Source organism: Planococcus citri, chromosome 3, assembly GCF_950023065.1.
Source record: "Planococcus citri chromosome 3, ihPlaCitr1.1, whole genome shotgun sequence".
Lineage (NCBI taxonomy): Eukaryota > Metazoa > Arthropoda > Insecta > Hemiptera > Pseudococcidae > Planococcus > Planococcus citri.
In genome coordinates this window covers 76,708,512-76,730,788 of record NC_088679.1, presented here as the reverse complement: position 1 = coordinate 76,730,788, position 22,277 = coordinate 76,708,512, and the positions used below count along the sequence as shown (strand labels likewise).

The window sequence follows — 22,277 nt, the reverse complement described above, 5'->3', positions numbered from 1 at the left end:
GAATTGGAATGATATGGGAGTAATTAAAAAAACACGAGAGGAGGATCGTAGTATATAGGTGGTTGATTTAGATCCATTTACCAGTTAAATTTACAATTACTACACGCGACTATATCTAATTAAGTTACACTTTTTTTTTGTTCGAAAGATGAAGATGATAGTTATTCAAATAACTAACGTATATACGAGTAATATTACTGTCGAGAATTTATTAAATATTTTTAAAAGGTCTGTTTTGCATAAAAAAGTCGTTCCATTTTTTTTCGCGAGGCGATTTTTTTAATTATAGCAGATTGCAACGAGCTTACAAAATTAGTGTTTAGCTGCGATGAGTTTTCTAACTAAATAAGGCTCTCGCTATGTTCGAGATAGAATTATAATGAATACGGAGTGATACTTACTACCCTTATGTTTTCGATCTCTATCTGTTTTTTTTAAAGCCCTTTCTCGAGATGGAGATGATCGAAGACTAAAAGGGGAGAAATTTTCATTATTGAGTGACTTTTTTTTTTAGAAATTCAAATCTTGAAAAAGAAAAGCAAACAGGCTCGAACGAATTATGGGCAAAAGCTTACGAAAATTCGTATTTTTGATAGATGAAAAAGCAATGTTTTTCATGTGAGGAATTTGATTTTCTCGGTTTTAAAAAATTTTAGAATTTTTGATGATGGTTTTGTAAAAATTCGAACTTCGAAAAAGAAAAGAAAACAGGCGTGAACGAACTGAGGGCAATTTGTCGACTTTTTCAAAATTTGACAACTTCGGTTGGACAGTCCACCCCCTCCCCACACCTCCCCTTAGTTTTGTCCCTGTGCACGGAGTTATTCAAAGTTGAAAAAATCATAAAATTACTCAATTAAGTAAAATATAACTTAACGAAGAGGATTCTTTTGAATAATCTTCTGTGAAAGAAGACATCTTCCTCTTAGTCATGTTGGTCTCCGCTACAAAGCTCCAAGAATTCACAAATTTCTATCTCTGTATATGAATGGTTTAAATGCTCCCATTAAAACAAGAAAAAACGTCTTAGTTTTCCAAATAATGCTGAACTTTATATTTAGAGCCTCCAAAAGCAGTAAAAATGAAAGGGGGTGAACATATGTATTTGAAAAACTTTTACAATAAGAAAACAAATTTTTCAACATCTAGGTATATCGAACATTTGCCAAAAATTTCAAAAAATTGAACTGAAGCTTTTTTCGACAACTCAGTTTTCAAAAACTTGCCAATGTAGGATCTATAAGAGGAGGTGAGATTTGCAAAATCTTACCAAATTTCAGCTTTCTATGTCAATTTAGTGAAATTTTGATGTTTTCCAAATTTGATTTTCAAAAATTGCCCAAAAATCAAAAAATGCACTTCAGCAAATAAAATTTTGGCTGGATCAGTATAGGCTCTTTCCGCACAAGTCCCATATCAAAACTTATATCAGAAATAGGCACCACCACATTACAAGAAAGAAGAAACTGCCTTGCTCTAAAATACTACATAAAGATCGCCATGAACCCGAGTCACATGAATTACTTCAAGATTTTTCATTCAAGCCTTGAAAAGCAATACTCTTATTTTTTTATTATTATTTTTTTTTTTGGTATTCCTATCATACTGCACTTCGAAACTGCTTGTTCCTCCTAAACACCAACCTCACCTACCACTCAGACCACCTCTCGCTCACTCCACCCGACATGGCTGAAAAGTCCCAAGCCCAAAAACCTGAAACCCACAACTCACGTGGGACAACTCACACAAGGGATCCATGGCCCCGGGAGAAGGTGCCGAGAATTTGAATTTATTATTATTTGTTCATTTCAATTCTGCCCCTTGGTAGAGGCTCCCAGCAGCGGGCCAAACTCAGTGGCTACCAACGAACGGTGTCTTGCCTCCGGACAGTAAGGTTTGCAGCGGAGTATTCTGCCCCTTGGTAGAGGCTCCCAGCAGCGGGCCAAACTCAGTGGCTACCGACGAACGGTGTCTTGCCTCCGGACAGTAGGACCGTCACGTGCCTAGCCAAGGACCACTGACCAAGAGTGACTCCACTACAGAGATCTCTTGCCCAGTCTCCCCCTCAGGATAAAAAGAACGCTTGTTCTTTCGCGCAACGATCCAAGGTGCCAGTCCGCAAGACGACTGGATGATAGATCACACTGGGGAAAAAAGGAAGGAACTCAGGAGAAACCACAGGCGACACACGTGGCCTGAGGTAAAGAAAGGATTCCGGCAAACCCTACAAAGGGGGTTTACCCATCATTACCAGCAATGCTGCGGAGGCGAGCTTTGTACTCCATGTTGAATCTTTTTAGCCATTCAATCAGCTCCTTGGCAAACGTGTCAAATTCTTTGCTGATGGCTATCTTCCTATTTGTACGGTCGATGAAATCGTACTTAGAAGTGATGAACAAGGATTCTGGACAGTTGTACACCATGTGTTCATTTTTCTGTTCTGGACCCCTACATGGGCATTCTCGACTGAATGTGCGATTAAAAGCAATACTCTACCTACAAACCTTTTGGAAACCATACTAGAGAACTGCTGGCCTCTGATAATATTGATCCTCCCAACTTGAATGCTATTAAAAAAAGAATTCAGTCATATACAAACATTATACTGCCAAACTTTGACTATAAATATACATGGACTGCTATCTTCAGTTTCACCAATGAAGCCAAAGTAATAGAAGTACTAAATCATGAGCATCGGGAATTTTCATGCGCGTGCAGGAATCCGAACCACCCTCACACCTTCACAATCTCAACCACAATGTCGTTGCAATGAAATCTTGCGCATGCTCAGAGCCCATGTCCCAATTAAGTAGTAAGTACCTCTATTGCTTTGGCTTCATGATTCCTAATGGTTTAGGAGACAAAAATTTGCAAACTTTTTTTTTCACTTTTTTGCGACTGACAGTCAGTTTTATCGCGGATGGTCACCTATAGTCAAAGCCGCCAAATCCTATCAACTCATACTGTTCAAGCAGGCGTGAAGAAGTAATTTTAGCTAGGATACGAATAGGCCACACCTCATTTACCCACAGTTCACTTTTCACAGAAAAATCTCTAAATAAAAATGTCCATGATGCAATATAAACATAACAATTCAACGCATTTATTGGACTCATATATTCTATACAAATCAAATGTTGAAAATACATATACTGGGAATATGCTTCAAATATGAAGACTTGAAAGATGATGAAGACCTATGCAAAAAATTATTCACTTTATTAAAAGTTTCCAACCTATGTAATGATATTTGAAACTTTTTTCTTCTTTAATTGTTATTAATTTGATATTTAAATTTTAAATCTATGTGTTCCAATGTATGTAATTACTAGGGCTAGGATTTTTAAGCGCTATAAAAAAGCTAGAAAAATGTAAGAAAAAAGCAAAAACAAGCGCTATCAAATCCTACCATGTTATGTATCAAAATGAAGGTTTTTTCAAACCGAGCAAGATACCTCCTTTAAATATATGTACAACTTGAACCAAAATGAACTAAAAGATGAAAAGGAGAAAAAAAAGGAAAAAAACTGAAACTAAAAATTTAATAAAAAATAAAATAAAATAAAAATTGAAAAATGAAAACTGAATCTGTTATTTTTCAGTTTTTCCTCCCTTGTTTTTTTGAACTCATCTTTTTTTAACAACTATTTTTTTTTCAAAAATGTGCAAAAAGTTGATAAATTTTTGTATTTTTAGAACTAATTTCTTCATTTTACCAATTTTTTACCAAAAAAAAAAGCGCTAACGACGAAAAAAAGCCCCAAAAAAGCAAAATTTCAGCCTTTTTTGCCCAAAATAAGCATTTTAAAACATTTACACCCAAAAAAAGCAAAAAAAAGCACTATCAACTTTCACCATTCGCCTCAGAACGGAATGAAACGCAAAGAAAATATATTTATGCCGTATAAGGTGTTGCTACAAAAAAAAAGCATTATTATAAAAATCCTAGCCCTAGTAATTACTGCAGACACTAAAAGCCCAAATGTTGGGCGTCTTTAAATAAGTATTTTTCAGTTCAGCTCAGTTCAAGATCATAAATTTTTATGTTAGGTGGAATATCTCCATCAATGAAAAGACGAAAAGACAAAACGACAAAATGATGAAACGACAAAATGACAAAATGACAAAACGATGAAACAATGAAAAGATGAAAAGATGAAAAGAGGAAAAGACAACATGAAGGATGGAAAAGACAACATGAAGGATGGAAAGACAGAAAGACTGGATGAAAGAATGAATTAATAAACACATAAAATAAAATTTCAGTATTTAGTTCAGTATTCAGTTCAGTTTTATGTCCAGTTCATCATTCAAGTTCCAATAAAAGATGTTTGAGGGTTCAAATTTAAATTTTAAATTTTTTTTTGAAAAATTATGTTCTTCCATTGTGTTGCTTGAATGCGAATTATTAATACAATTTTTGTTCTTTCAATAGAACGCCATAATTTTGATATCATCGATTGAGCTCAGCAAGTTAAAATCTTGATTTCTTCCACAAAAAAAAAAACAAAAAAATCTCCCACCAAGTTTAAATAAGGGCCATTCTATTGAGCACACAATCATGCTTGGAAAAAGAGGGCACAACTGTAGATCTATTAACGACATTTTTGGAGCTCATGATGTTCGAAAAAATTTGACACCCTCCCCCTCCCCTCCCCTACTGATCATATGTGTAATTCATTTTTCAAGAATCTGGAAAATTGGAGAAATTGGTGTTGAAAACCAGGGGAAAAGTCAGACAAAATCATTTCCAGAAATGAGTGGTCACCCTGTTGAAAATTTTCAGGTATAGGTAGGTAGCCTAATGAACATCGTTTTTCGTATTCTCAGAAATGACTCTATAGAAATACTCATTTCAACTTTTACGAACCCTTTTGTTTCACGTCTACTTTTCTGATACGGGTATTTGCGTAAATTTCTCGAAAACGCATCGACCGGCGCGACTTGGTGGTCAACGTTCACCCTCTTTCCTCTTCATGAAAAAACCATAGGCTTCCTTCGTCATTGGACGAAATTTCATCTTTTTTCTTTCACATGCTACATACATATTCTCATTCAACTGCAGGAGAAACAAACCTTACTTATGTACCTATTTTCGTTTGTAACAAAGCCACTTTTTCCATTTAGCTTTTGGAAAAAAGAGCACAACACCGCGGCAAATGAAATCAATGCTACCAATATAGCCTAATTTCCGAAAAACTGTTTGCAAATGGAAAATTCGTGTTTAAAATTTGGTCGATGCGTTTACCCAGTTCTAAAAAAAAAGCAAGAAAAAAATATACGAAGACTCGGAGAGATTCGCAGAACACGGTTCATTTAACGCAACAGTTTTTTTTTCATACAGTTTATGTACTTTGCTTTGGTACAAGGTCAGAAAATGCTGCTTTAGTTTTCCACAGTCAGTGTATAGTCGTCATATTACTGTTGGAATTTGAGAGCTGCAATGCGAACGCGAGATTTATAGCGAAAAAATACACATGTGGTGAAATTATTGATGCTGATTGCTGATGTTTTCATTTTGTTTATTTTCATGTCGAAGGAGGAAAAACACGATGGCGTTTTTAAGAGTTAAAAGATTACGAAGGAGGTTGCGGTGATTACGCGCGCGTTGGTGGCGAATACGACTCTTTTAAAGTGTTTATTGTCGCGTCGACGATACGAAATTAACGTTGTCAAGTTTTCATTCCCATTTGTGTGTGTGTGTTTTTTGTACTCATATTTCTGTTCTGTGTATGTTTGAGAGAGGAAAAGATGAACCGTATAAGTGACGAGTTAAAATATTGATATTCGATTTGCCAATGTAAATCCGGCCAGAAAAGGATACTGCATTTATGTATCCGGAGTCGACGAAGACGACGACGATCAAAACTTCCAACAAAGGGACCAGAATTACCTACACTTTAACATCCGTATTGTGCCGGGGAGTTTTTTTTCTCACTTTATCGCGACCTTATCGTATGCTAAATGTCTACGAATACCACTGCAAAAGTTTTCCTCGAAAGTATACAGCTACTCCTTTTTTTTTAGCTGGTTGTTCGCATACCTACAGATCTTTTGTATTCGTATATACCTACTCGGGTCTTACACAAACTCGGTGTATTTAAATTTTCACTAATAGGATTTTAATTAATCACATCTTTAAGAGTAAAGGTTGCCACTTTTTTAATTAATTGCGAAAGTATTGTCGCATATTTTCAAACGCAGGTGAGCTTTTCTCTACCTATACGCAGTCAACTTATCTTAAAGTCTAATTGAAGAGCATAAGTTTATACGAATTAATTGCTTACCTAATCTTCGAACAAAAAATCATCATCACGTCGCATATCTGTTGCATAAACATACCAAAACTAGCCAGGAAGAGGAAAGGATGCGAGTAAGAGTACCAACAACGAACGCAAGTCGATACGAATATTTTGAAAAGTTTTTTCTCGGTTCGTTTCGCATTTCAGTAGAAACGATTTCGAGTTTTTATTAAGAGATGTATAAAGAAATATGCAAAATTATAAAACAGGAAAAAGCTACGAAATGGGGTTCAGAAAAGCATCGCCAAGTTGCGTAAGGCACTGTTAGTGGTAGTGGTAGTGGTAATTGAAGATTTTGTTTTGCTGCTTCTGTATATATGTAGTTGGTGATGAGAGTTTTAATGGCATTGTTCCGGAGCACTGCCGTTTTCGGGGCTTTTCCTGCTCTAACGTGTTCCATTTTTGGCGCGAGAATTCTTTTTTGTTGTTTTTTAAATAGGTGTTTTTTTTTTCTTTAATGACGACCTATTTTTTTTTTGAACAACAAAACGTAGTTTTTCGAGTATTGCGTAGGAGGGTGAAAAAACGTATACTTTTAAACTATAGGTGTACGAGTATGTGATATTTGAGTGATAATCACTCGAAAAAAATGAAAAGTCGACGGAGTTTCAAACAGGGACAAAACTAAGGGGAGGTGTAGGGTGGACCACCCCCTCCCCTTCAAGTTGTCAAATTTTGACAAACTCAGCAAAGAGCCTTTCAGAATAAGATAATTAATATTGACACTTTCTTCAATTTTGACAAAACTCACCCCAAAATGTTAGTTTTGATGTCAAACCATCCCAAACAATTTTTTGAGTCGACTCCCCCCCCCACTCAAATCTGTGAAATGTAACTGGGTGGTTTATGCAACCCTTGAGATGAAAATATCAAACACACTTTCAGCTTGATACTATACAGATAATATCCACCAAAGCATTGCAACTTTTACATCTATTATTACCACATCTGCTGAAGAAAACGAAAAACCATCTCGAGCACTCAATGGGATCAAATATAACAAGCATATTCCCTTTAGCATCCAACGCATGATCCTGGAAAAGAACAGACTTTGTCGCTGCTGGCAACGTACTAAAGATCCAAGTATAAAACCTCAACTCAACCATCTAACGCACCAAGTTCAGAAGAATCTCAACAAATTTCGCTATACATCATACCAGAACTACTGTGCTAACCTAGAACCAGGTAGTACAGATGTTTGGAATGCAACCAAACAAATTCTGAATCCGCAAACACCTGTAACCTCTCAAATTGTCTATAACAACCACACAGCCTCCTCCGACAGCGATAAATGCAAACTATTTGCTGACTATTTTGAAAACCGCTTTAAACCTCATACTCAAGACATCAATCATGTGAACCAATCAGCAGCATCACAGCGTTTACGTTACAAATTCACCAACATTTCCGAACTCGTGTTTCAAATTAAAAAACTGAAAAGTACAAAATCACCTTGCCTGGATAACATAAATAATCAACTTCTCAAGAACATGCCAATCTGTTGTATTCGAATAACCCGGGATATCTTCAACTCTTGCCTAAAACAAGGATATTTTCCTCAAGAATGGAAAAAAGCAATCATCGTTTTAATTCCAAAGAAAAGTCCTGATCCAACTTCTCCTGCTAGCTATAGATTTAGATATTTTTTGTGGAGCTCAAAAACCGATGCATCATGCTCAATAAATCAAAATCTTGCAAAAACCGTGTTTTTTGTAATTTTTTTCGGTGTTTGGACTTTTAAGGTCAACATTTTTTTGGAAAAAATAAAATTTCAAGCAGGTATCTACATAAAAATACCTAAAAATGGCAATTTTCTATATTTATTTATTCATTTATTTTTTTGAAGAAAACTCCACTTACGCACCTAGGTACCTGGTGACTATATTCTATGAAATTTTCAGAACTTTAGAACTCCCCCCTTACTCGGAAAAGAACTCCCCCCTTACTCTGGAGAACGAAGATTTTGAATTTTGAGCATGTATGGGCATATTTCTCGGGTTGTCATAGGGGGGGGGGGGGGGGGACTCTAAAAATTTTTGGCTAGGCGATTTAACAACAGTGCCTGTTGTTAAATTGCTGCTTTTTTTGATGGTTAAACACATGTATTTATAAGACCATTTCAGCTCAAAGTTTCGAAAAATTGGCTTTAGAACTTTTTTCAGGGGTTGTCAAAGTTCACCCCCCTCAAAAGTGTTCAGCAGCGAGCCAGCGATGAAGTCAAAAATTGACTTGAAATAAAATTTCAAGCATGCCAGTCGATTAAGAAGTAAAATGCAACATATTTGCCACAAACCGGACCTCGATAGCTTTTCATGGCTTCCCAAAATAGGTATAAACCTCAAAAAAAAAGTCAAGAATTGAATTTTTCGATATGAGCCAAGTTGTTGAGGGGGTTGTGCAAATGATATCAATTGAACTTACTACTAGTAGCAATAAACCATGAAAAGGGCATCACCGGGGCTCGACGAGACGGGACAAAAAAAGGGGGTTCCAAAATTTTCAAAAATTGAAATACCTCTTCCCCAACCCCCAAAAAGGTCAAAAAGGAGTTATGCTGCATTTCTTACCCTTGATGCAACATATATTCGCTACTTTTAATTTTTTACATTTTCGAGCAGTGGTTCTAATAATTTGAGAAATTTTCGACTTTGGGGCCCCCTGTAGGTTTCCCTGGAAAAATATCACCGAATACGTATTAATAATAGGGACCATCCCCTATAAGAAAAGGCCATTCAAGTCTCGAAGTAGGGAGGGACATGAAAGTGACCATAATGACCATCCTTCTTTACTTCTCATTCAAATTCTAAAATTTTGAGACCTATAAAAAATCAAACTCCTCACATAAAAAACATTGTTTTTTCATCCATCAAAATACAAATTTTCAAAAGCTTTTATCCTCATTTCCTTCGGTCCTGTTAGCTTTTCTTTTTCAAAGTTGAAATTTTTCAAAAACCATCATTCAAATTCTAAAATTTTGAAACCAAAAAAATCAAACTCCTCATATGAAAAAACACAACTTTTTCACAAATCAAAATACTTACGAATTTTCAAAAGCCTTTGCCCTCAGTTTGTTCAGGCCAGTTCGTTTTTTTTTCGAAGTTGGAATTTCTAAAAAAATCATCAGCATTCAAATTCTAAATTTCTGAACCGAAAAAATCAAACTCTTCACTTCACATAAAAACATTGTGTTTTCACCCATCACAATACGAATTTTTGAAAGTTGATTTGTTTCTCTTTCACAAAATAAAAAATCTCATGTTTGAGGCCTCAACAAATTGATACTGAATATTTTTCTCTAGTCTCAAAAGTTCAATTCTACTTTTTCTCAAAAATTTCCTCCCACTTGGTCTTCCTCGAGAAATTTTCTCGTTTTGAAAAACATTTAGTTGTTTTTACGTTGTATAATTAGCTACCTACATTCACTTATTTCGAGCTTATGTTTTTTTTAAAGAAGAATTTATTATTTGAAAAAAAAATTAGTGGGAATGTGGTAGGCTACGGTGTATTTCAGTTTCTAAAACGATGTCGTATTTTGAAAATATTTTAAAAATAGAAATAATCCAATTGTATTTAACTACTAGTCGTCTTTATCGTTACAAAGTAGCTTTAGTGCTGTGACATAATGTGGCTGTGTCCCGAATTCTCCCTGAAACACGATAGAGAAAAAATATTTTACAACTATACGCGAACATACTGAGATAAAAATTCTCTATTTGTACGTATTTATTTTTTGCCCACCTTAAATCCTTTTAGTCGTTTTATGAAACCTTTCTCGAACATGCATTTGTATTCTTCGAGAATATCTCCCAAATATGTTTCGCAAGTATTCAGGATAATTCTATTGATACGATCTTCATCTGTACCAACTCCGTCCATAGCTGCTTTCAGTAAACCGGCGAAATATTTGTATCGGTCTTCAATACTCAGAGCTGGAAAAGGTATTAAAAAGGAGTCAGCTTAGTTCATTCTGATTTTAGTCGATGAATTGAATCACGAGTAATTTTGACTCACTTAAAGCCGTGTAAGCTTCAGCTTCTTCGCCTTGCATAGATTCCTTGATGGCTTCTTCTATACCTCCTTCGTAAAATGATCTGTAACATTTTAATATGAGGCGTATATCTGGTATGCAAAACGTGTGAAATAAAGCTTGTAGTTGTTTCTTGAATTTCTCGCAGTCGGCTGTAAAAAGTTGATAGGTAATTGTAGTATGGTGTCATTTGTCGAAAGTGATTCGAAAAGCATACTTGACCGAAAACGATTAAAGACTCGAGTTACTTTTTGGATTTGTGTAGAATAACCTGATTGCTTCACCTATCGCTTGTGGATAGTCGAGTCGAGGTATTTCGCAGTAACTTCTCTGTAATGAGAATAACATTGAGACATGATTATTATGCTGGCGCAGATAAATTTTGCTGGAGTAAGAATGAAATGAATTGATTAATTCAGCTTGTTGGAGGTTCCAAAAACCCAGAAAAACTAAAGAAAGACTCCAAAATACGCTCAAATGGTCGACTATGTAACGAGTGAACCTCTCGAGGTGTCTGCTACCGACTTGAAAGGGATCGCTATTTTTGAGAATATTATGGTCTGAAACCCCGAAATTAAAATTTGAGTCAATTTTTGAAAATTCAAAAGTAGTCATTTTGGGTGATTTATGCTTTTTAAAAATGTATTATGTGAAAATGGCGGGAATTTGACCTAAAACTAATATCAACTCTTTCGGATCGAATTTCTCCATTTTCGATCATTCTGGAACCTTCAGCGCTATTTTCGATTTCTCTAGAATTTTAAAATTTCTCCAAAAGGAATAGGAATTCATTTGGGCAGCTGAAAATCAGGTTTTAGCTTATTCCTGAACTATTTCACGAGTTTATCTGCATTCGCCTTGATTTCCAAGGGACCTCAAGTGCGTTTTTTTTTACCAGATTATAATTATGTATCTTTAAAAAAACAATTTAAAAAATCAAAACTTTTCTGATCGCGTGGACATTTTTGAAATTTGCACGAATAACTAAGTATGTCTCGTCTGAAACAAACTCCTCAAATCCTAATTTCACTATTTAGAGTTATTCTGCCCGTACGGAAAAATACTATGGTTAACTATAGTATTTTCGCGAACTATAGTTAACTATGGTAAACATGATTTTTTTTTTCAATATTTTGGGCAATTTATTGACTTACAATGCTTGAAAACACACAATTTATCATTGGACTGATAAATTGAAAACACACAATTTATCATTGGACTGATAAATTGAAAACACACAATTTATCATTGGACTGATAAATTGTGTGTTTTCAAGCATTGTAAGTCAATAAATTGCCCAAAATATTGAAAAAAAAAATCATGTTTACCATAGTTAACTATAGTTCGCGAAAATACTATAGTTAACCATAGTATTTTTCCGTACGGGTGGAGCCTCCAGCGGAATTTTTGATTTCATAGGAATTTTAAAATTTCTTCAAAAAGCATTGAAATCAATTTGGGTGGCTAAAATCGAGTTTGTGGCTTATTTTGAACTCGTGTAACGAGTGTATCCATGTTTGGCCCGATTTATCCTACGTTTTTTTGACCATCATTCTCTATCATCACTAAAAATATTCTAGTCAAAAAAAGAAAAAAAAACCTAAAAACGTACTAAATGGGTCCAGAATAAGTCACAACTCGATTTTCAGCTACCCCCAAATAAATTTCCTTGTCATCTGGAAAAACGTCAGATTTTTGAAGAAATTGAAAATTGTGTTGGAGCCATCCAGACTGACCAAAAATGTTGAAATTCGATTCGAGGGAGTTGATATTATAGTTTCAATCCTAATTTCCGTCATTTTTTGGAAATAAATTATGACCAAAAAAAATATAAAAATACAAATTCAACGAATTGCCAAAAAATACTCAAATTGAAAATTTCAAAAATACTCCAATAATCGAAACATTAATGTACGCAGCTGAAATTTCGGGTATGGGGTTTCAGACCAAGCTCTATCCAAAGACCGCTATAAAATTCACCAAAAATTACTGCAGTTCATTAAAGTTCATTTGGAGGAAACATATAGTCGGGAAGCCCACTTAAGGATAAATTGCACCCCCCCCCGTCGATCCTCCGGGACAACTTTTTTCTTGAAGGGGGAGTCCTAAGGAACATTTCTAGCCCTTGTACTCAAAAAAAAAAAGTGGCCCTACTTACAAAATGGTGGCCATTTTGATTGACAGGTCAGCCGAAATCGCAGATTTTGCGTTCCAACATAGGAATTGCTCAACATTTTTCAAACTGTACAAAGGTAGATCGAAAGATCAAGCAAAAATTTATCACCTGTCAAAATTTCAAGTGTCAAAGTGCGTTTTTCGATTTTTGGTGAATTTTTGAAAATCAAATTTAGGCCAAAAATGTGGGAAAAAATCAAAATTTTACCAAATTGACCAAGAAAGCTGAAATTTGGGATATACCCTATTTTCGACATGCCAAATCGATTGGAAACTGTTTCAAACCGTTTTGAGCAGTTCTGGAGCCTCCAGTAGATTTTTGAAACTCGAAATTCCCACAAAATTTCTCCAAAATGGAGTTGGAAAGCTGAAATTTATTCTGCAAACTAATTTCAATACGCTACGAAGTCAACTGCAGGGGAATTTCAAGTCGTTTTGGAGCCTCCAGCGATTTTTTGAAAATTACTGGAGCCTCCAGTAGATTTTTGAAACTTTAAATTTCCTAAAAATTTCATCAAACGCAGAGAAACTAGCAAGTCAAAATTCATTCTGCAAACTTATTTTACTACGCTACGAACTCGTCTGCTGGTGGATTTCAAGTCGTTTTGGAGCTTCCAGTCACTTTTTGAGAGGTCTTATGGTGTTTTTGGAAAATTGAAATTTCCAAGAAGTAGCTGGAAGCTAATTCACCAAAAATCGAAAAACGCACTTTGGCACTTGAAATTTTGACAGGTGATGAATTTTTGCTTGATCTTTCGATCTACCTTTGTACAGTTTGAAAAATGTTGAGCAAGTCCTATGTTGGAACGCAAAATCTGCGATTTCGGCTGACCTGTCAATCAAAATGGCCACCATTTTGTAAGTAGGGCCACTTTTTTTTTTGAGTACAAGGGCTAGAAATGTTCCTTAGGACTCTCCCTTCAAGAAAAAAGTTGTCCCGGAGGATCGACGGGGGGGGGGTGCAATTTATCCTTAAGTGGGCTCCCCGACTAATAGGGGGTGCTCAAAGTTTTCGGGAAAATGTGGATATTGCAGAGTTCGAGCTAAGTCAACTTGAAAACTAAAAATCCAAAAATTGGATGGAAAACTGAAAAAATTACCCCTAGTGCAATTTTTAGTGCTAATGAGCGTATAAAAAAGTTGGGGTTATTTTTTTCACGTTTTTTCGATTTTAAAAATTCAAAAGATTACAAGAAAATACAGTTTTTCATCTTGAAAACTTGAAATTGTGCAAATTAACTCATTTTCGTTAATCCGACGTCGCGTCATACGAAGAAAAAGTTGACATAACTACTCATCTATGTAGGTATTCTAGGAGTGGTGTATCCATATTAAAAAAATTTAAAAAATCGTTGACCCCAAATGCAAAAAGCTCAACGATTTGGCATCGAGTTTAGAGAAGAGCAGGGAGGGGATGAGTGGTCTCAAATGGCTACTAGATACTTGATAGATGTGATAGATCTGATGTTCTTTTTGTGCTCGTATATCGCGGACTTACCCAGCAATATTCACTCAATGCTATCTGGTAATCGTAGTTGTCTTTTTTGTAATTCTTCACGTGGTCCATTACTGTCATGTTGAAAACTATGATCGTAAAAAAAAAGGTGATAGGTTAGTGCGAGAAGTTGGATTAGTTCTTTATTTCACCCAGACATGGTATTTTATGCTCACACGTGGTGTAGTGTACAGCTACGTTGAATTTTTCTTCGTTACTAGTTGCGCACAGAATTTCAGTCACTGCTCCGTAATCTTTGCGTTTTCCTTCGATAGTTTCGAACATATCGTTTGATAAGATGGCTGCCGGTGATTCCAGAAGCCTGCTGTATAATTTCTTCAAATCTCGAGATGTCTCGTCTTCTAATTTCTTTTTCAAATTCTGGTAGATGGGTTAGAAAAAAAAAAGAAAAGAAAAAAGGAACGAGTTACTTCTTAGTGTTGTTAATTTGCGAGTAAAATCTCACCTACTACGAATAATGTCACCTACTCCGTGTTCTATTTCGAAAGAAGTAGCTATCTTCATTCTCTGTTCGTATGTCCTTCGACAGAGTACACGACTTATTTTATCCTCGCTCGTGCCCCATCCGTCGACAGCGCTCCAGATCGTTTTAGCATCCTCGTATGCATTGAATGATAATTCTGGCAAAACAGTCGGACCAGCTTTTGCAAATTTCTACACCAACCAATAAGTTTCACCATTTTTCCTATACAATAAGTACCTATGAGTATGCAACTGCATCATAATCGAGGTGTTTCACTTACCAAAATGCACCAAAGCGTTTGAAAGACAACGAGTAAACAGGTCACTTTGTTTGACATTTTTCCTTCGTCCTCGCCAAACGAATGCTTATTGTCAACGATGCCGGATTGTTGTTTTTTCTCTCTCTAGGCCTCAGTACGAGTTTTACAAACACTTGTACAAATAGTTGTAAAAAATCATATCGCGATGAAAGTGATGCTGCACACTTGGGTAATGTTTTCGTGCGAAATTTTCAAAATTTTCCCCTTCCCTGTTTCCTTCCATCCTTCCGTTATTATTACAATAAAATACGCGAGTAAATACAAACAGGTACCTAGTACCTACGTCTGTGTAACGTGGCTTGGTTGTAGTTGGTAGTAGGTGTAGGTTACATATACAGAATCATTGCTATACGTGTGCATAGCAATTAAATATGCAGATGCGTGTGAAATATTTATTTTAATGACGTCAACCGTGTAAACGACGACTCATCATCGTGTTGTTTTGTTGGTTCGTACAAAAAAATCATCTACGTGGAAGATTCGACTCGAGGCGGATGACAATTGACAATAAGGCTTTAGCTAGGAAAGCTTCTTGTTGTTTTTATTCATCAAAGCGTTGGTAATTAGGCATGCAACCTGGTGCACTATTTTTCATCTTTGTCGGAATTAGTTGCATCGTTGGAAGGTTGTTTTTTTCCAAATGAAATGCTCCTCGTTAAGTGGGAAAGTGGGAACATTTTTCAACGGAAGGTTTACTGGCTAAAAAAAGTGCTCTGATGTGATTGAGCTTTTGGTTTGGTGTAATTATTGATCGATATGTATTGTATTGATTGGGTTTTCATATGAATGAGTAATCTCAATCAATATCATATCGCCGAGAGGGTGATCTAAGTAGAAAAAATTAAAGATAAACGTAATGCTTTAATGTTTTAATGTCGTGTTGTCTCGTTTTGTTTTCTATTTCTTATCATCATTAAAATAAATAATTAATCAATTAATGCTATAATAAATTATGCGATATATTTTTCGAGTCGTGGTATTCTCCAAATCCGATATTATTCGAAATCTCCGAGTAACTTGTGAATTGATTCTAAATATTCACCGTCGATCTTGAAAGACCACTAAAAAAAAGAAGATAGACATCAAATTAGCACAATAATTTACAAAATACGACCGGTAATTTATTAAATTTAATACCCGTAATTTTACCGTGTAAATTACCAGTGATTTATCAAAATTTCCCTTCAACCTCAATACGATAATTTATTTACACATGTGTAAATTAGCGTATTACCGAATATTGATAGTAATTTTCTAAAAGGGTGTCTAGCAGGACTGCTTTTGTGCTGCTTTTTGATCGTGTATCCTGTTATCCTGCTTTTGTCCTAAATTTTTTAATAAAATTGCCACGAGAAGTTTTTTTTCCAAAAAATTCAAAAAACGCAAATTTTTAGCATAATACTTGTAGAAAAAGCTTCAACTTTTGCCTCAATTGCCAAAAAAGCCCCAATTCATGTCTCATGTCCTTCGATTTTGCTCAATTTTTTTTTTTTTACAGTATCTACCCACCCAGTAAGTAAGAAAGCCGCAATCAGTTTGGTCCCAGCCCCCTCAGGGGGCGGGTGGGGGGGCTTCCATTATTTTCACATTGTCTCGAGGTATTCAACTTCAGCAGCCCATTCCTCCAAAACTATGATACTTTGATCAAAACTGATTTCACAGTTCAAAAGGGCATTGAATTTTGAACTTTTTAAGTATTCTAAAATTTTCAAAAGTTGAAAGTTGAACTTTCAATTTGAAAGTTCAAATTTCAAAATGGCGCTGTAAGTGGGAGCTACCATTTAAAATTTTGAAAAAATTTCCATAGATGTACATTTTGATACTTTTTCGAAATATTTAGGTTTCGAGATGGAACTCTTTGGCGGAAGGGGAGCACCCCCACCCCCAATTTTGGGCGAAATTTTCAAAAGAAATCGGGGGCATGTGATACATCGAATTCTATGTTTTTGGTGACGCTGAACACGAGTATGGCGTCAGATTTTTGATTGGACCCGTCCACGGCCCCCAGCGCCTCATTAAAGGGGGCGACCCCCCAAAAAAATGGTTACATTCGTGTGACACATGAAATCGTATGTTTTCGATATCGCTGAACACGAATATTGCCCTAGTTTTTCGAATCGATTTCACCCATGGCTCCCAGAACCTCCCTCAATAGGTAAAAGTCCAAAAAAATTGTTGTGGGCAGTTGATGGGGTCCAATCAAAAATCTGACGCCATATTCGTGTTCAGCGTCACCAAAAACATAGTATTCCATGTGTCACACGAACAAAACGTTTTTTTGAACTTTTACCCCCTTTGGGGAGGTGCTGGGGGTCGTGGATGGGGCCCTATCAAAAATCTGACGCCATATTCGTGTTCAGCGTCACCAAAAAATAGTATTCCATGTGTCACACGAACAAAACGCTTTTTTGAACTTTTACCCTCTTTGGGGAGGTGCTGGGGGTCGTGGATGGGGCCCTATCAAAAATCTGACGTCATATTCGTATTCAGCGTCACCAAAAACATAGAATTCGATGTATCACATGCCCCAGATTTTTTTTTGAAAATTTCGCCCAAAATTGGGGTGGGGGTGCTCCCCTTCCGCCAAAGAGTTCCATCTCGAAACCTAAATATTTCGAAAAAGTATCAAAATGTACATCTATGGAAATTTTTTCAAAATTTTAAATGGTAGCTCCCGCTTACAGCGCCATTTTGAAATTTGAACTTTCAATTCGAAAGTTCAACTTTCAACTTTTGAAAATTTCAAAATACTGAAAAGTTCAAAATTTAATGCTCTTTCGAACTGCGAAATCAGTTTTGATCAAAGTATCATAGTTTTGGAGGAATGGGCTGCTGAAGTTGAGTACCTCGAGACAATGTGAAAATAATGGAAGCCCCCCCACCCGCCCCCTGAGGGGGCTGGGACCAAACTGATTGCGGCTTTCTTACTTACTGGGTGGGTACTGGGTACATACTGTAAAAAAAATTGAGCGAAATCGAAAGACATGACTTTCAAAATCGCCTTTTTTTGGTTGAGTTGACGTGGAATGACCCGTCTGTTTTGTTGCCAAAATTTCCAAAATTGCAAGAAAGTCCTGTTTTTTTTTTTCTTTTGGTTGCAAAAATCATCTAGAAGCCTTGCATACTTTTTTGCGAGAATTGTCAAAAAGTTCTGTTGTGATACTAAAATTTCTAAAAAGTAGGTGCTTTTCCATCTAAGATGACTTGAAAGTTTGCACTTCTTGGCAAAATATTCAGAAAATCTTAAATTTTTCCTCAATTGTCCAAAAGTGCTGTTTATTGTTAAATTTACGTAACTACTTATGCTATTTTTTTGTCGGAATTGTCGAGGAAATCTTGATTTCTGTCAGAATGTTCAGAAAAAGCATGATTTTTGCTATAATTACCAAAAAAAGTCATAAGTTTTACCTTAATTGCCAAAAAAGTACCTATTATTTTTGCCATTATTATCAAAAAAAGTTCTGTATGTTGCCAAGATTGCCAAAAAAAGAAGGTCCTTAATATTGTCTTGATTACCAAAAAGTCTTTGTTTTCGTCAAAAGCGCCAAAGATATTCTATTTATTGTCAGAATTGACGAAAACTGATACTTATTTTTTGTCAAAATAACAAAAGCCCCGTTTTTTGTCAAAATATTTAGAAAGTCCTTGTTATTGCCTTGAGTATCAAAAAAGTCGTGCTTGTCGCCAAAATTGGCGAAAAAGGCATTTTTTCTTCTTCAAAAATTATCTGAAAATGTTACTTTTTGGTCAAAGCAAGCGTAGGCATTCAAAAAGTTCTAATTTTTTATTCAATTTTGAAAAAGTTTGTTTTTTTGAACAAAATTGCCTCAGAAGTCGCGTTTTTTCTCAAGATGTTCAAAATAATAAGCTCTGTTTTGGTCAAAATTGCAAAAAAAACCGATGAGTCTTCCATCTCCCTTCCAAAAAAAATGACTAAGCATCACCTATACCTACTATTTTTTTTTTTTTTTTTGTCAGAACATTGAGAAAGGTGTGATTTTTGCCTTATCGCCAAAAAAAATTCGTAGACTAATTTTCATCTCAATTGTCAAAGGCAAACAAGCACTATTTATGGCCATGATTTTCAAAAAAAAAAGACGGTCTTGCCAAAAATTCTTATTTTTTTGCCAAAATTTTCAAAAAATGCTCGGTTTATTGACGAAATTGCTCAAAAAATACGATTGTTTTTTTTCAAAATACGTATCCTCAAAATTCTCGTTTTTTGTCAAAGTTATCAAGAAGCTTGCTTATTAGAACATCTAGAAAATCTTTTTTTTTTTTTTTTTTGCTAAAACATCCGGAATGTCTCTTAATTCCCTAAAAATCCCTTTTTATGGCCAAAATTGGCGAAAAAGTCCTGTTTTTTGCTAAAATTATTAATTTTAAATGTTAATTTTTTTGGTCAAAATTTACAAGAATGGCTTGTTTTTTTTTGGCATTTGCAAAAAAAAACAAAAACTGCTTAATTTTCGGGTCAATTTTGAAAAAAGTGTTTTTTGACCGAAATTTCCTCAGATCAGATGTGTTGTTTTTCTACCAAATTGCCTAAAAATCCTGCTCTGCCTAGATTTTAAAAAACAACCGGTTTTTGTCGGAATTGTCAAAATTGCCGAGTATCCCCCCTCCTCCCAATTACCAAGAATAATCTTGTACTTCGGTGCCAAAATCGCCAAGATGCTACATAATTTCTTGCAAAAATTGCGAATGAAGGCTTAGTTTTTTTTTGTCCCAAATTGCGAGAGGTCTAATTTTTTTGAGTTGGTAAATCAAACTTCTTGATTAGGTACTTATTTTTTCTTTTTCACAATTTGGATTTCTTTTCATTATTCACGTTTTGACCTGAAAAAATTCTAGCTTGAATAAATATTAAGCCTCCTGTCCTCCAAATAAAATATCCTGCCGAAATCGTGCTGCCTTTTTCCTGCTTTAACGTGTTATCCTCCCTTTTGAACACCTTGATTACAAAATTTACAGTACTTTACTGAAAATTTACCAGAAATAACAAAAATCGAAAAAAAATGATAAGGTTTCCACGATTTTTCTCAGTTTTATGAAAAGCCAGCAATCACAAAAAAAACCAAAACAGTTTGAATGTAGGCTGGAGCTAAAAAACCACGATTTTTTTCTAAAATAACTTCTCTTCGAGGGCTCATATCTCCCTTCCAGAGGCACCTGGGAATCTAATATTCTTTCCGAAGGACAGAATGACATTCAACACAATTGATGAAGATCTTCACTGAAAATTTGGTTGAAATCCTCCAACATTTTTGTTTCAGGATTCACCACAACTTATAATATTCGAGTTTTCTCTTCAGGATTGTCTTTGAAAATCAAGTTACGAGAATGAAATCTTACTTTCAAATCATCGGCGAACTTCTTGTTGAATATACTGTTATAGCTCTCGGCGATATTGCCCAAGTCTATTTCGCATCGAAGTACGACGATTCTATTAACGCATTGTAGATTGCTGTTTATTTCACCTCCTTTAATGCAGTGATTAAGGGCTCTGGCCCAGAACGCGTACTTGTTTTCTATGTTTCTTACTGCGTGAAAAAAAATTGATTAGTCGAATACCTATTAATGGTAATTTTTTCAATTTTTAATGGTATAATTATGTTTTTGATGATAATTCGAACCGAGTACGAGGTAAGCTTCCATTTCTTTGCCTTGAAACGTGGTCGCAATTTTGTCAGCGATGGTGCCATCTTTTTTCAATTCATGGTATTTGAGGAATATTGTTTGAAGGTCGGGATCGCTATATTTGTCGATGACTTCTTTTAGTTTCGCTGTGAATTCTATTGGCCCATCTTTGGAAATTAATCAGAAAAGAGTTAGGAAATTTTGTCGAATGCTGAAAATCTGGAGCATTATTTAGAAAGACTGTACTTTTGGCTATCAAGTCGTTGGCGACGGTTTCGATCTCTTGTGGAGTCACTTTCGGATCTGGAGTTTCTGCGCGTTGTTTCTACAAAAAAAAGATATATATAAGTATATTAAAATACAGTTGCTGTTTTAACGAAAAATATTCTGTTATAGCTTTGACTCACCAAACATGCGCCAGTTAGAACGTTCTTGAATCCATCACCTCCTTTTGATCCGTACTCTTCGAGAGTTTGTTTCACTGAAAATTATTTTTCTAAATTTATTAGCTAGTTTTTTTTTTTTGGCTTCTCCAAAGGAGAAGAGGATTTGCCAAAGTCGAAGTATATTTTTCATTAGTTTACTCACAGTTTGGGTAATTATCGTTTAATTCTGTTTTTTCTTTGTTAGTAGAAGAGCATATCAATTGCGTTATTACGTCATCGTCGTTGTTCTTACATTTTTCTTCATCGATGGCTTGTTTTTTAATTTCGATCGGAGCAGTTAATAGCATAATCATTAATTTCGTGCAGTCTGACAACATGAAAGTTATTTTGCCGATTTTTTCCGCTAGAACCTGTTGGAGAACGAAGCGAATAATTTTTTCGATTTAGGATTGCAGAAAAAAGGCTTATCGGAAGGTTGAGATAAGTAGGTAATTTACTCGATTGTCGCATTTCGAAGGGAAAGTTTCCTGGATTTGTTTACGTTGATCCCAATTTCGATGACAGAGGATTTTCGTAATCACTTTGGGATCTTTAATCTTACACCATTTGGGTTTGAGCTCATCGCATAATTCATCGCAGTCTTTGAAAACATCGAAGTTGTCCAACTTGATGCTGGGTTTGTCTTGACTTGGAGGAGCAGGAGGAGCAGGGGGGCCGGTGCAAGGAGGTGGTGCTGGGCCAGGGGGCGCCGGTGCTGGTGTGGTTGGTGCTGGGGCTGGGGCTGGGGCAGGGGCAGGTGCATCAGACTGGTATTTGCCAATAAAATATGGTTAATTTTGATAACTGACTCGTGAGACTATGATAGTTGAAATTATACGTAATGAGTAATGTAATACATCTTACCCGAACATGAATCGCTGTCAAAGCGAAGATGATTATCGATATCTTCGACATTCTAAACGTACACGATCGAATTGCAGCTCTGAATGAAGAAAAGTAAAAGCTCGAATATTATTGTGGTTTTTTATGAAGGGAAAAATAATGAAAAAGTAATGTTTTTTTGTACGTTTGTGCGAACTATTGCAATGTAATTTATAAAGCTTTATGCAAGCAGTATGCGTCTGTTGCTGAGTTGTAATATGTTTTTCTAGTACCATCTGTTCAAACCCCGTTGACTTGATCATCGATATTTTATGGGTTTGCATTTTGAAACCGGACGAATTACGATGGTAATGTCACCTTGCAGTGTGCTGCGAGGATTTATTTTTCTCTCACTTGGGTACCTACCTAGGTAAAGTCTGAAGAAGGTCGTTTGAGCTGATTGTGTAAAAATTTTGCAACTGTTTGATAGATTGAGGTTTCGAAAAATGAAGATCGTACTATAACTTTATAGAAACTTTCAGGTGTGAAATCGAAATGTATTTTTCAGTGGGTAGTTTGATTGCAAAC

General features: G+C 35.6%; 3 protein-coding genes across 3 annotated transcripts in view; 1 reads left to right on the top strand and 2 right to left on the bottom strand.

Annotated features, from left to right (window-relative positions):
• LOC135839366 (uncharacterized) overlaps window positions 1–22,277 on the top strand; it is a 120,886-nt gene that overhangs the window by 5,775 nt on the left and 92,834 nt on the right. The window lies entirely within an intron of this gene.
• Window positions 9,789–14,998, bottom strand: LOC135841551 (annexin A13-like). Its single transcript, XM_065358560.1, has 8 exons — window positions 14,764–14,998; window positions 14,489–14,674; window positions 14,176–14,380; window positions 14,003–14,088; window positions 10,578–10,659; window positions 10,314–10,481; window positions 10,041–10,231; window positions 9,789–9,948 (listed from the first exon to the last, which is right to left on the bottom strand). The coding sequence occupies exons 1-8, from the start codon at window positions 14,818–14,820 to the stop codon at window positions 9,880–9,882; spliced, it is 1,044 nt and encodes a 347-aa protein (XP_065214632.1). The 5' UTR covers window positions 14,821–14,998; the 3' UTR covers window positions 9,789–9,879.
• Window positions 15,657–21,926, bottom strand: LOC135839362 (annexin A11-like). Its single transcript, XM_065355353.1, has 8 exons — window positions 21,732–21,926; window positions 21,326–21,634; window positions 21,031–21,238; window positions 20,850–20,923; window positions 20,689–20,767; window positions 20,439–20,609; window positions 20,158–20,345; window positions 15,657–15,863 (listed from the first exon to the last, which is right to left on the bottom strand). The coding sequence occupies exons 1-8, from the start codon at window positions 21,780–21,782 to the stop codon at window positions 15,798–15,800; spliced, it is 1,146 nt and encodes a 381-aa protein (XP_065211425.1). The 5' UTR covers window positions 21,783–21,926; the 3' UTR covers window positions 15,657–15,797.

Bases quoted from the DNA above. Each gene is read 5' to 3' on its own strand.
- LOC135841551 (XM_065358560.1), bottom strand. From the start codon at position 14,820: ATGTCAAACAAAGTGACCTGTTTACTCGTTGTCTTTCAAACGCTTTGG. The intron at 14,675-14,763 runs GTAAGTGAAACA...TGGTTGGTGTAG, and splicing joins AAACGCTTTGGTGCATTTTG to AAATTTGCAAAAGCTGGTCC. The intron at 14,381-14,488 runs GTAGGTGACATT...CCCATCTACCAG, and splicing joins CTTTCGAAATAGAACACGGA to AATTTGAAAAAGAAATTAGA.
- LOC135839362 (XM_065355353.1), bottom strand. From the start codon at position 21,782: ATGTCGAAGATATCGATAATCATCTTCGCTTTGACAGCGATTCATGTT. The intron at 20,610-20,688 runs GTACAGTCTTTC...TAATTTCCAAAG, and splicing joins CAACGACTTGATAGCCAAAA to ATGGGCCAATAGAATTCACA. The intron at 15,864-20,157 runs GTAAGATTTCAT...TCTTTTTTTTAG, and splicing joins AGTTCGCCGATGATTTGAAA to TGGTCTTTCAAGATCGACGG.